General features: G+C 34.9%; 1 protein-coding gene across 1 annotated transcript in view; it reads left to right on the top strand.

Annotated features, from left to right (window-relative positions):
• The window catches only part of TMTC2 (transmembrane O-mannosyltransferase targeting cadherins 2), a gene marked incomplete at both ends in the record, with an annotated part of 231,443 nt that overhangs the window by 199,081 nt on the left and 19,948 nt on the right, over nt 1-12,414 (top strand). Inside the window, 2 exons of the mRNA XM_079549188.1 lie at nt 7,639-7,753; nt 12,188-12,251. Of these exons, the coding sequence (XP_079405314.1) occupies nt 7,639-7,753; nt 12,188-12,251 (179 nt within the window). The remainder of the gene's footprint in view (nt 1-7,638; nt 7,754-12,187; nt 12,252-12,414) is intronic.

Genomic DNA, 12,414 nt, shown 5'->3' with positions numbered 1-12,414 from the left:
TCAGTTCTTCATCAATGAAATGAAAAAATTGACTTTGCAATTTGTAATTCCAGTGAATGAACTGTCCATTTCAGACTGGCAGATTGGTGAAGTTCAGTATATGCTGACTAATAAATAAAACTGAGTTCCTGGGTCTGCTCTTTTGGGAACACCAGATGCTACATAAAGATTGTGTGTTGAAAAATTAAATTCAGTGATGGGGTCAGGGCCAACTAGATGCAGTATGCCCAGCACTAAGTTTCTTTGCCAGCCTTCCTAGTATGCATGCAATGAACCTTTCTGTAAATGAAATGTGGAGGGTGGTTTTTTGTTTTTTTTTGCTTTTTTAAACTGTGTGGGAATATGTGTCTTGTACCTGCTCCTACAATATCAGTGCATGTTATTCAAAGAAGACAGGATTTGCAGGTCTAAAACAGGCAGAGAGCTGTAACTTACTCAAATCTTCCAACCTTTCTGCTCCCAGAACTCTCTCCAATAACTTCGAGAAAATGTTCAGCTGCTATTAGCATAGACAGTATTTCTTCCAAAAGGAAACCAAACAAGAGGGATGTAGTAAAAATTGAACTATCTGGAAGAATTTGAAGTCTTGCTTGCATTTTTCTTGGCAGCTGTGAATAACTTTAATGAGCATGTGTATTAGCTTTCAAGTTCTTTTTGCTGCTCTTAGGCTGTTGCTATCATACAGCATTCAAAGAAGATTATTACAAACCATTCTAATCACTATTTATTACAAACTCCCTTTAGAACCCATCACTGAAGTGGAATGTAGTGGCATATTTCCAAGCAGGTTAGGTCACTGACCCTAAATGCTGTGGAATTTACATGTTTCTGGCTCTTCCCTTGAGGTATCCTTAAATGTAATCATTTTGACATCCTGAATACATGGTTGACTCTGCTTCCTCAGCACAATACACTAGGCTGCTCAAGAGATATTGTATAGAAATTTTAGATCGGAAACATTGCTAGAAATATGTCTTTACGCTTCTTTCATGCTGCCAAAATTTGGAGTTTCTGCAGAAACTGAAAAGCTTGTGGTGCAAACATCCCCAGAAACATTTTTATTAATGATTATATGTTTTGACCTGTGATTGCAATCTCATTATGAAGATTTTTGAAGAGAGAACATGGAGCTGCTACAGAAGTGCAACTGGATAGATCTTTCCCCTCCAAATATCTCTTTTCCAAATATCATCAGGTGTCTGGGGAATGATATAGTGTCTACAATCTAGATTAGAATGTGAAAAAACATCAGATCCTCTGTAGTGTAATCAATTTTATGTTTCGTTGAGAGCTTCTAGTGATCCAGATATGGCTACAAGCTCAAACACCGAGTCTCAAAAGCTCATGATTTATTTTTTTCTCTGTTACCTCTGGTTGTTGTCTGGATGACATCCAATGGTATATTTAGCACAACTGCAACAGATAAGTTTTTCAGACAAAGGAAAAGGCATAGAAAAAGGACTGTTTCAAGACAGTGCAGATACCGATGTTGCACTGGCTTAGACAGTCTTTTTATACATCTTATTTGCATGTAATAGTTTTCTCAGAAGGAAACAATTGAGAGGATAGGCTCCCCAACACCCCCTTCAGCAAGAAAGGCAGAGAGCAGCTTTATATAAGGGTGGAATAGGATATAAGAAGCAATAAAACAAACTGGAAAACTGCCTTAATCTTTGTGACTCTGATGTAAGTTCCCTTTGTTTATTCTGTCACATCCTACAAATTCAGTGAGAAATTGTCTTAACAGGAAAGCAGGATCTTTAGCGAACATTTCCTTGCGCTGGAAACTGCTCATTCACAGCCAATGAATCTGTTTTGAAACTCTTGAAGGAAACAGTTACATTAGGTCATGTCTGTTGACCTGGCATCTTGCGACGTTGATTCATCAGCTGCAAAGTTTTGGATATCAACTCAGAGAGGAGATCTTTTCTCTTATTCCTTCCACAGCTATTGAAACTTTTCAATTCAGAGAAATACCTGCATCTGCTCCTTTGCTTCAGATTGCCACAGAGTTAATGACAACTTCAGACCTGGTCCTGCCACTGTGCCAGTGAGAATGTAGTTCAGTTCTCAAGACATGATCTTATAGCCTTTATGTATGCTTCAGATGACAAAATGCATTAGCTCACCCAGAACATGATACCTGTTTTGGTTTATGTTGGAACTCAAAGTGCTGTGAAAACACCAACAAATATTGGGCTTCATATCCTCAGCATTGAATGTGCTGAAGGTATTGCTAGTGACATTCATTATAAATAGATTTGATATATTAGTTTATGGTGTTGATATATCTATCTCTCAGGTTAAAATAGCTAAGTTACTACCACGGAGAAAAATCTTTTGCATAGGATAATATACAAAAGACTTGATGACAAAGGTATATCTATTTTTTAAAAAAGCAAATGTTAACAATTCCCTATTATGGTGGGACTTGGAAGATCTTTTCCTTCTTATTTGGAAAACAGTTTACTTAGTTTTTCTTGCATTAGTAAAGATATCGGGACAAGAATATAAATTATTGAAGTTTGAATAAGAACACAACCAATAGAATTCAGAGATCATTCAGAGTGATTTGTTTTAAAAGCAGTGTTAGCAAGATGCACTCCTTTAGAAATTCTCCTTGTTTTGGTACAAAGTACCTTTGACTGCTTGCCAATGAATAAAAAAATAGAAAATTTGAACCAAAGAAAGATCGGTGCAACATTCAGTTTTATCTAGTGAAATAAAAGCTCGTAATGCCTGTAGGGCAGAAGTTGATAGGAGATTCTAGAGAAAGGCACTAATGTCCTTGTGCTCTTAACGTGAAAGATATTTATGCATAAGCATATCCCAACCAATTAATATCTTCTATATTACAACAAAGTAACAGAGCTAGTCATTTAGATGTATGGCTTCTAAACGGTTCTTGGCACATGTCTTAACAAAATGCTTTACAAATGTTCATGATCATTTTAGAGAGGTTGTTACACACAGTAGAGCTGTCCGCTTTCATCTCTTTGGATGAATATTTGCTAAAAATTTTGGCAGAAGGTGAAAGTTAGGCTGGTGGTTGTTGTTGTTGTTTTCCAACTACTAGGAAGTGGAAACAATCTGTAAAAAGAAAACTGAAATTGAATTGAAATACCTTTTTATGTTATTTTTCAGATACATGTATATTGCCTCATTTTTTTTCCCAGTCAAATGTGGACTCGAACCGCTGTTGATCATTTGAAAGAAAAAGTTTGAACAATGCTGAAGGTGTAGGATCCTTCAGTATTTATGCTGTTTCTGAGGCTTGGATATTTTAGGGCTTAGAAAAAAATAACGTCTGAGAAGATAACAAGGCATTGAATCATCTTCTCCCAGAGGTCTTTGAGAAATCTTGGCTATGCATTTACACTCATCTCTGTGCTATCTAGTAAGAAAGATGAAAAATTATATTTAATTATTAATATTAAATATTAAATTATAATAAATAATATAATAAATATTAATATTAATATTAATATAATAAATATTAAATTATATTTAATTTTATATATTTAAAATAGTAATGTTGCTTCAGACAGAGAACAGTATTGTTGAAGATCACACCTGGACTATGGATTTCACTTATTCTAGTTAATGAGAACTATTAATTTCTTGAAGGAAGAAAATCTTGGAACAAGAGCTTCTAGAAAACTGTTTTCTAAAAAAACCTGGTTCTAATTCCAAAAAACAGTCAGGCTGCCATAATTTATGTTGTTGGCAAGAGTCAGATTCATGACACCTGCAGTAAGAACGCTCTGTATGTGATACTGGGCAGTATCTCACAAATCATGCAGTTTGCCAGCTACCTCTCAAAGGAGAAAATCCTACACATAAATTTAGACCCACACAAGTTGTTCCTCAATCTTGAGGCTTGTGGATGAGACTTACTGATTCACTTTCAGGATCTAGCCAATACTTTGCCCTGGTAGTGCTCTTCCCTTAAGAAAACACATCTTTATAGCTTCGACAGGAAAGGTTCAGAAGTCTGTTTTTTTTTTAATGAAGAAAGCACAACACTAACCTGCCAATCTAGTTTATTCTTGAATGATCTTTGTATATCATTTTATAAGAAACTAATGTTTTCAAAATGGGTTACCACTACTTATATGCTGTAAATCAAACTTAAATGTGTGAGTGAATTTGGTTTGCATTTCAGGAAAACCTGTCAAATTTCAATTGTCAGCTGTAAGTTTCCACCTGATACCATGTCTGGCTGGGATGAAGTTAACCTTTTTTCCTAAGTTATAACTGGATGATGCTGGGTTTTGAATCTGTGACTAAAGCAGCATCGATAAACACACTGTTGTTTTGGCTCCTCCTACTCTGACTGGGAGAAGTAAGGACCAGCTCGGATGAATGACCAAACTGGCCAAAGGGATATTCTGTGACATACAGTATGATGCTCTGTGATAAGAACTGGGATAGTTGCAGAAAAACATTTTTTGGCTTCTAAGGTATCCTTTGTTCAATGAGTGGCTGGACATTAGTCTGCAAGTGAGAAGTGGTGAGCAGTTTCCTTTACTTTGCAATTCCCTCCCTCGCCCCTTTTTTCACATATTAAACTGTCTGTGTTGAACCCTAAGCTTTCTTCCTTTTTTCTTCCTATATTTTTTTCACCTCATACTGCTGAGAGGTGGAATTGAGTGGGGGAGTGCTTGGCAGTGAGGGGTAGCAGCCCACCACACATCTGTTATGCACTCAGGTATTTTTTCATTAGATTGAAAAGGTGACAGAAGAAATTGTTTAATCAGCAACCTCTGGTTAAGTCACCTCTACTCAGGAAATGATAGGGATGGGTCCTTTTAGGGGGTCTTCTCCTTTTCTTTGCTGTCAGGATTCTGTAAGAGTTCGGATGTAAGAGGTGCTATAGTTGGTTCTACTGGGTGCCATGTGTCATCTGCTCTTTACCACTTAACATGAGTTATTGGCAATGTTATTAATCCTGCGATATGGAAAGAGACTTGTTTATGGGAATGTGTGGTCCCAGAGCGTTTTGCTTGTACTTAGCTGGGGGCATGGATAAATTGCAATTTGTTCTAGTTCGCTTTGGTAAACCTGTAGTAAAGGTAATCTTTTAATGTGCTGTGTAATGTAATCCTATTATAGAGGCATGCTTAAGAGGTCTAATAGCAAACAGGGCAAATTTTACTTTTAACAATTGAAAACATTCATTTATAGCTGTTGCTGACATTTCTCGTATGTCCATGTAGATTAACGGAATGTATGCATCCAAAGTCCTAGAAAAGGCTATTAAGATAAATAAGGTTTTAACTAGCAATGCATTTGCTAAATGTAACTAATGACCTTCTCTAAATCAGCCTTCTTGTAGAAATCCCAAAGTATGTAGGAATTTCATAATATTTTCAGTGATATGTTGATCTTATAGACCTCTTAAAGAGCTAAAAATTAACCAAGTGCGTTTCGCTTAGGACTGCCAACAAACCATTAGTATTAGTTTGAAATGGTTTAAAAAAATGTAATTTAGAAATTATATGGATGAAGTGAAATAATTTTACTGTCTTAATAAAGTAAATCTTGATTCAAGAAAATCATTGATTAGATCACATTAAATTGAGCATATCATCTACATTCTACTACGTGTAGGGTAGTTATAAATATATATGAGATAACATCTTGGTTGAGGTCCAGTGTTGAAATGTTTCATACAGACAACGAGAAGCGTGGTTCTAAAGATGGACTTGAGTAATTTTTTGTCGAGAACAATGAAGTTTTTTTCTACCCATGTGGAATTAATTGCCCTGATGATCACTTGACTTTATTTGTGGGTTTTAAGCTGCAAAATACTTTTCCTAAGTATGAAGATTTTTTTTCAGAATGATCTTCTAAGGCTGACTATATCTTGAAGTCTGAAAGATTCTTTTTCTCACCTTCTTGCTGGATGTATAAATAGCCCATCCAGTTATTATAATCTTGTTCTCCTAATTCCATGCTTTCCATTTTTAAAAAAAAAAAAAAAAAAACAAACTTAATGTTAACAGTTTAAGGCTAGTTTGCTTTGGCATAGACCCAAGATTAGTATTACTCATCCAGTTCATTTGCTGAAAGAATCGGAATGTCAGTTGTTCAAGCTTGTTTCAAAGATTTCTCTGTAAGGAATTTAGAAAGTCAACCCAGATTAAGAACTGCCTATTGTAATTAGAAGACTTACTTGCGTGGGAATTTTCAAATTCATATTAGTGTTTGTCTAATTACATATAAAGTAAACCCTAAAATGGTACAGAAAAAAAGAAGAGGAAATAGGAGAAAACTTTTAGCATTTGTTTGTCTTCTTGTTGCGAGGCAGGAAAACTGACAGTTTCTCCTTTTTAAGAGGCTCTAATTAATGGCTTAAGTGATTGTTTCTAATTCTGAAGTTCGATTACTTTTTTATGATTCAAACTGTTTTTGTATGTTGTTTTGTGTGTGTGTGTTTCTCCCCTTCCTCCTCTTCATCTTTGTCACTGCTGTTGATCCATGTAAGAAAACCTCTTCGGAAATTATTTGTTTCTGGAAACAACACAAAGCATCATTATGCGTAAAAGGATGGCACTTATTTGAGTGTGGATGTAACTAAAGCAAGCAAGGCTTATGCTACAAATGCAGCAAGGCATTTATTTTATTGTTTTCTCAAGACTTTTTGTACATCTGAATAATTAAGACAGGTAGCTGCCTGAATAAAGAATCTCTTGCCAAGTTGAAATGCATCCATAGAGAAAAAGCAAAAATCTATGAAAGCTGTCTTTCATCACTTTTGGTGTTGTGGTAATTCCTTCTGCATGTGTGTTCATTGTATCAAGCATCATTGGATTCACTGTGGCCTCTATAGACCTTGCTAGCTCTAGTTATGTGGATTTTCTGCATATGCTTAAAACGAGTATCAAAAGAACAGGGAATGTGTGAGGAAAGGAGACAAGCAAGAAACAAAATCCGTCACTGTGAGAAGAAACCATTTGTTCATGGGCTGCCCCTGAAGAGACTTGTGGCAAGTGATGGCCTTGTAGACTTTTGGTTGACTGATCTTACTTTACAAAAGTAAGATAAAACAAGGATGGGATGCTGGAATGTGTCATCACCATACTTTAAGATACATTTTCCAAATATGTTATTTAGACAAAGTCTAGACAGCTGAAACCCTGTGAAATGTCCTTGATCCAAAATAACACATTTTATAAAGTAAATGTGAAAAAATAATTAAAAGGAACAGAATTAAGGTGGCTGGAGTATCTTCCAAGGCATTTTCTCCTTCTTCAATGAAAACTCAGTTTTATGGAGTTTTATTAGATGATATGTGGTTTTCTTCTAAAAGTACTTTACTTCAGTTAAAATTTGGTTCATATTACATTATTCATTCTTTTCGGTTTTTACGTGGTCTAATGAATAAGATTGTGCCATCGTAAAATTCATTAATGTGATTTTAGATACTTTCTGAGTTTTTTTACAGAACAGATAAGTATTATGTAAGAAACGAGACAGATCTTGCATGTTGTAACGCAGAGCAAATCAGCAAATGACCAAACACTGAGTGTGGAACATCCAATTTTTGAAAAATGTGTATTTCACAACTGTATTATCTGAAGCATCATATATCAGTTGGTTTTTATGACATCAACCTCATGTTCTCCATTGCAGGTCAGTTCCTGCTAGAGGAATCCCGTCTGATCGAAGCCGCTGAGATGGCAAAGAAGGCAGCTGAACTTGATAATACAGAATTTGATGTTGTTTTCAATGCTGCCCATATGCTCAGGTTAGTGTGTTTAAATCTAACTCAATTTTCTCTTCTGTTTTGGAGGAACAACTTTTTACAGTCTTTGCTTGTATAGAGTTTGTTGTTTTTTTTTAAAGTCCAGCAACTGTTGTCAATAATTCAATATTGCTGATAAAAAGAACTTGAATGAAACTGTTGCAGAATTTAGTACTATCTCTTTCCAGTTTCCTGAGTGCTTATAATTTAGTACTTTTAAAATTTCTGTTATTCACAAGCAGATCATTATTTTTCTTACACAGAATAACAATTGGTTTATTTTGTGAAGAACATTATGCAGACTTTTCTTTTATCTGATCTTTAAAGTTTTTAGAATACAAAGCAACTGCAAAGAATAGATTGAATCTGATCTGGATGTAACTAGAGAATACTGGAAGTGACACATTTTTTGCTACTATCAACAGGGAACACTATGATGGTTTGAAATCTAAATATCCTCAAGCATTAGCTTGAATACTTGAAGCTACACAAGAGGAATTAATATTATCAATATATTTGATTCAATATATAGTCTTATATTTAATTATATATTTATATATAATTATATATATTATATATTTACATGATTATATAGTCTTATATTTAATTATGTTCTCTTTCTGAAATTAATAAAATGTTAGACCTTTTCCTTTCCTTTAAAAGGAATTTTTTTTTCCTTTTAAAGATGGCAGATTCAGTAACATTGAGCTTCTGCCTGCACATTATCATTAATCTCATATTACTGTAATAGGTATTCTCCATACTTGTTTTTAGGGTAACTGTTATCTATTGTGTGCTTGACAGGTGTGAGAATACTTAATTTCATTTAGATTGTATCTGTGCTTAGAAAATATATGAGAAAGGAAATAAAAAACATACTTAATCAGCACAAAACTGTTATTTAGGTTATTTCTCTAATGAAGATGTGTTGCTTGGCTGTAATTTTACTATTGAAGACAGTAAACAAAAGAAAATGAAAATTATATTAAAACAGAGGTAGAATCAGCTTCAGCCGAGTGGCCTGTGTTTCAAAGAGAGGTTTCTATACCTCTATATTTCTATACCTCTTCTATTACCTCTATACCTTGAATATTTCTACAGGATTTTGAAATAAGGGCTATTTGATCTTGTTAGGTCTGTATACTTGTAGATTTCAACCAGTATTTTGCTGAGGGATTCTGAACAGCATTCTCTATTTTAAATATTTAAGCAGAATTAAAAACCTGAAAATGGCAACAACAAAACAGTCTCTAAACCAAAACTCTAAAAAAACCCCGCCACCACCAAGAAAAAAAGCCCTGAGGGTTTAGCTTAGCTAGAATCCTTTTGTGCCCACTTGGGATGTCTAGTTGGTCTAATTTTTCATTTAAATATACAGCTTTCTTTGTGGAAGACTGTAATGTCCTCTTAATATGCTCTTGGAGTCTCAGCTGGTGTGGATGATATAGCAAGGTTCAGCACGGCAAAGTCAAATTGAATGCTGCCAAGTATTTCCTTAAAACCACAGGCATTATGATTTGATTCATTTTTGCTGCCCATCTTGTTTTATTGCTATGCTTAGCAATTTATTCAATATATCACTTACATAATAGAAATTAGGCAAAGAGATTGTCCATTGGGTCAAAGCAACTACTCTGGGACAAAGCAACTGCAATTCCATTATGAGTCTGGAGGACTCATAATGGTTTTCAGAATACTTTGAATGAAGGAGAGCTGAGGTGATTCCAAGTAGAAAGCAGTACCAAAATACAAATTAGTAAGAAGAGAAACAAATACTCAGAGTGGCATGGAGTGAGAAAGCTAGAAACTATGGTACCGATGAATGCTAAGGAGAATCATAAAAGAAAAGATGAAATTAGTAAATATAACAGTTTCGTGTAGGCAAGTAACTGCTATTGAGGTACCTCAGCTATAAAATCTGTTTGGTTAGATTCTGAGTGGACTGCATGTCTTTGAGGTAGAAAATATAGAAGTTCAGAAGGCATGGAAGTGAACTACCCTAAGAGAGAAGTGATATGCTTTAGAAATGTATTATGGATTAAGAAGCAGAAATTGATGTTGATGTGAGTGATGCAAGGTGTCATGAATGTCAGGGAAGATAACAGCAACTCAGAATTTTTTTAATAAATCCTGTTCTTTTTTAATTGTAATCATTCTCAATGCTACATTTTTTAGTTAGGAAGCTTATCATCTTTCCCTCCTGTCAGAATCCTGTTTCCATCATTACTAGCACCACAAGATTCAAAAACATGTAGTTGCTTATTTAGAATTGCAGATAAATTCTTTATAATTTGGGTTACAGCTACTTCAGATGAAGGATGATAACAGAATTCCTTAAATTTCAATTTATTTTGTACTCCACTAATTACCAAATTTTGAATATTCTGAACAAGGGATAGACTGATCTTTACTTTTTTTTTTTCCCCCCCACAAATTTGCATAGTAGTTGTCTGTAAAATTTGTTTTCTTGACAAATTTGTTCTTCAAACAGCTTCATTCCAGGGCCATATAGCTGTTGTGGAGGTGATCCTTAATGTAGTAACTGGTCATGTGTTTTACTTTCGAAGTATTTGTTATGCTTATAGCCTCTATTTGAAGCCTTTCAGCAAAACTAGATACATTGTAATGGAATGTAGTGAAGCATGTATTGGAAATGTCTTGTGTTGGCTGGAGCTTCAGTGATCGTGTATTGACAGTGCTAAGTTTCAGTTGAAGGTCAGCTTCTGTAAGATCCTTTCCTGTGAACTAAGGATGATTGCCTTTAGAATGAGGAATGGGACTGTAGTGAAAGCACCATACTAAGTAGAAACAGGAGAAAGTGCTGTGTCATAAATTTCAATTTACGTGCTTTGTAGCAAGTACTGAAATTTGCAAATATGAGAATTTTTTTTTCCAGTAGTTTCAAGAGCTTCCTGTGCCTAGCAGGAGTGATTCAGAAGCATGTTGAATGAATATTTTCAGATATTCAACTGTTTCTAACCATGACAACCACTATGTTGATGATGCATGTGTAAAGTAATTTAAAACAGTTCACAGGTATCAACTGGGTTCTACTCAGCGCATAGTCAGAAAGTGGTTTCAGCTTGCATGTGAATTATTAAGAAACTTCAAAGAGTTTATCCATCCTCCCTTCTTCCTCCCAGGACCAATCACTGTCTGTCAAGATGTGTTGATTGAAATTGCCTGTTATGTGTAGTGTGACTATGTTTAAAATTTGGGTGGATGGGAATGTAAAATCAAAACACAATGTAATCACTGAAACATGTAAAACCTCATATGTAACAAACATGGTAAAATCACCAGGTATGAGTGCTCTATGACTGATACTCTTTGAAGTGTTCTTGGAAGGTGAAGAAAAAGGGGGAAAAAAAGAAGAAAAACCTACCCCAGTCTGTGTTGTATTCGTTTTCTGGTTTTTCACTTGTATCATAGAAATGCATCTATAATCATGTACCACCCACAAATACCCTGAAGAACTCCTCTCCTAGGACAGGTAGCTTGTCATGCAACAATTACATATATGTATGTGAGTGTGTGTGTGTGTATGTTTTTCCCACCCACGATACCATGATGGCTTCATTATTGTGATAGAACAATAGCAGAAGATACCTATCTTGCCTGACTGGTCATTTCTAAATACTTGTCATCTTTCTTAAGATATGGAAGACATTGGGCCAGTGGCCACAATGATTGTTTGAAGGGAAATTAAGAAGCTGGAAACAAAAGAAGAAGAAACGAGTTTGAAGGAAAAAAGGGCCCACTGTGACCGAAAAAAAAAAAAAAAAAAAAAAAAGAGGGAATGAAGATGTAATAATTTAAGTTATAGGAGAATGTAGTTGTTGTCTGTATGAAAGGAGGAAGAGCAAAGGTGGGCTAATAGTACTTCAGGAAACATGAAGCTTAGTCCCATGGGTTATGTGTTCTAAGTTAAAAAACCCCTCTTGGTGTGAGTAGTTGCCAAAATGAGAACTCTGATGTAAATTATTTCCCTGAATCAAGGAAACTGATTTTTAAGAAATCATTGTATTCTCTGTTTTCTTTCTTATAATTGGATAACAGTGCACACAGAAATAAACTGCACTATTGTATAACATATTGCTTAATAATTTGCTGTTAAAGTATGGCTAATTACAAAAACATGCTAAATATTCATCTGATGAAGACTGGTACATGTGTGTTTCTGCCTCAGATGAGTATTTGGCTTTCTGCACTACTCTTCAGTGTGCACTAATACCTTTTCAGAGCGAAGAAGAAAATAAGGCACAAAAATGTTTGTAATGGATATTCTGAAATGCAATCTAAAAGATTTCCATATTTCATGCATTTGTTATGGTTATATGCGTAAGTAGTGGGAAATAGTTGCAGTGTTTTTTTTAAGTGTGCTTTTGTATATGGAAAAAAAGGTGTCATTATGTTGTTTTTTTTCTGTCTTGATAGACAAGCCAGTCTTAATGAAGAAGCTGAGAAGTACTATGAACTGGCAGCAGGATTAAGACCTAATGTAAGTACCTTCTTAATGATATCCATTACTTAAACTGATGAATGTTCTGTAGTGCAAAACTGTTTGTGCTGAGGAGAGACTTCTTGCTGATGTTTGATATCTTGGCCTGTATCATACATACTTTTTTAGTGGTTAATTATAGGGTAGTCAGATAAAGCCATTC

This window comes from Tetrao urogallus, assembly GCF_951394365.1.
Source record: "Tetrao urogallus genome assembly, chromosome: 1".
NCBI classification, from domain to species: Eukaryota; Metazoa; Chordata; class Aves; order Galliformes; family Phasianidae; genus Tetrao; species Tetrao urogallus.
The sequence above is the reverse complement of the archived record's forward strand: the minus strand, read 5'-3'. Positions and strand labels throughout refer to the sequence as shown.